Source organism: Aureococcus anophagefferens (genome assembly GCF_000186865.1).
Source record: "Aureococcus anophagefferens unplaced genomic scaffold AURANscaffold_290, whole genome shotgun sequence".
Lineage (NCBI taxonomy): Eukaryota > Pelagophyceae > Pelagomonadales > Pelagomonadaceae > Aureococcus > Aureococcus anophagefferens.
In genome coordinates this window covers 2409-3512 of record NW_008705823.1, presented here as the reverse complement: position 1 = coordinate 3512, position 1104 = coordinate 2409, and the positions used below count along the sequence as shown (strand labels likewise).

Sequence of the window (1104 nt, the reverse complement as noted above, 5' to 3'; positions counted from 1 at the left end):
TCGGCAGGCCCAGCGCGGCGCAAACGCCGGACCCGGAGCCCGCGGCGCGCGCGTCGAGCCGCGCGGGCAGCCGCGCGGGCAGCAGCCGCGCGGGCAGCCGCGGCGCGAGCCGCGGCGCGAGCAGGTAAGATGGTTAGCGTTCGCGATCGCTACCGCGCGCATTATCGCGTTCAGCTCGTTGACCGTGTAATTCTCAGGCGGACCAGCGCTTGGTGGTGGGCCTCCGGTTCGCGAACGGCGCGCCCCCGCTCAGGGGAGCGCAACGCTATTCGTCCAGTACGTCGCCGGGTCGACGGCGGTGTCCGCGGCGACCTGGCCCGTCTCGACGAGCCAGCCCATCAAGCCGTCGAAGTACGCCGGCGCCATGGACGCGTCGTTGGGGAACATGGGGAGCGTCGCGTGGAGCGTCGCCGGCGGGCTCTCCGGGTCCGCTTCGCCGTAGAGCTCCATCGCCAGACCCGGCGACGCGTGCGAGACGCCGACGGCGCGGCGGAGCGCGAGGACGAGCCGCCGGAGCGCCGGCTTCAGCTCCGCGAAGCGCTCCGGCGTCGTCATGAGCACGAGCTGGCAGAAGTCGGGCACGCCCCAGTCCTTGAGCGCGAAGTAGCGCGCGTCTTTCCCCGCGGCCTCGGCCGCCGGGATCTCGAAGTTGGCGAAGACGAGCGTCGCGACGTCCGCGTCGCCGGCCGCGAGCGCGCCGACGTGGTCGAAGCCGCCGTTGAACTTGCCGTAGGGCTCGCCGCCGCAGTCGCCGCCGTCGGCTTTGACCATCGTGTCGACGATGGCCGGGCCGCCGGGCCCGGGGCTCCCCGGGTACGTGATCGTCTTGCCGCACATGTCGCGCGGCCGCTCGATGCCGCTGTCCGCGAAGTACATGACGCCGCCGTCCGTATGGAGGAAGCGCGCGAACCCTAGGATGGGCTTGCCCGCGGCCGCGTCCTGCGCGAGGTGCAGCGTCTCCGTGACGGCGACGTCGAGGCGGCCCGCCAGAATCTCCTTCTCCGCCTCCCAGTGGTCCGCGGGCGCGACGAGCTCGACCTCGAGGTTCTGCTCTCGGAAGAAGCCGAGCTTGTCGGCGACCACGAAGGGCATGTGGTCCGGGTG

At 72.5% G+C, this 1104-nt stretch overlaps 1 protein-coding gene across 1 annotated transcript; it reads right to left on the bottom strand.

Moving 5' to 3' along the window:
• Positions 1–249: 249 nt before the first annotated feature.
• Positions 250–1092, bottom strand: AURANDRAFT_59716 (hypothetical protein; the record flags this gene model as incomplete). Its single annotated transcript, XM_009044394.1, has 1 exon — positions 250–1092. One exon carries the CDS (start codon positions 1090–1092, stop codon positions 250–252), a length of 843 nt encoding a protein of 280 aa, XP_009042642.1.
• Positions 1093–1104: the final 12 nt, after the last annotated feature.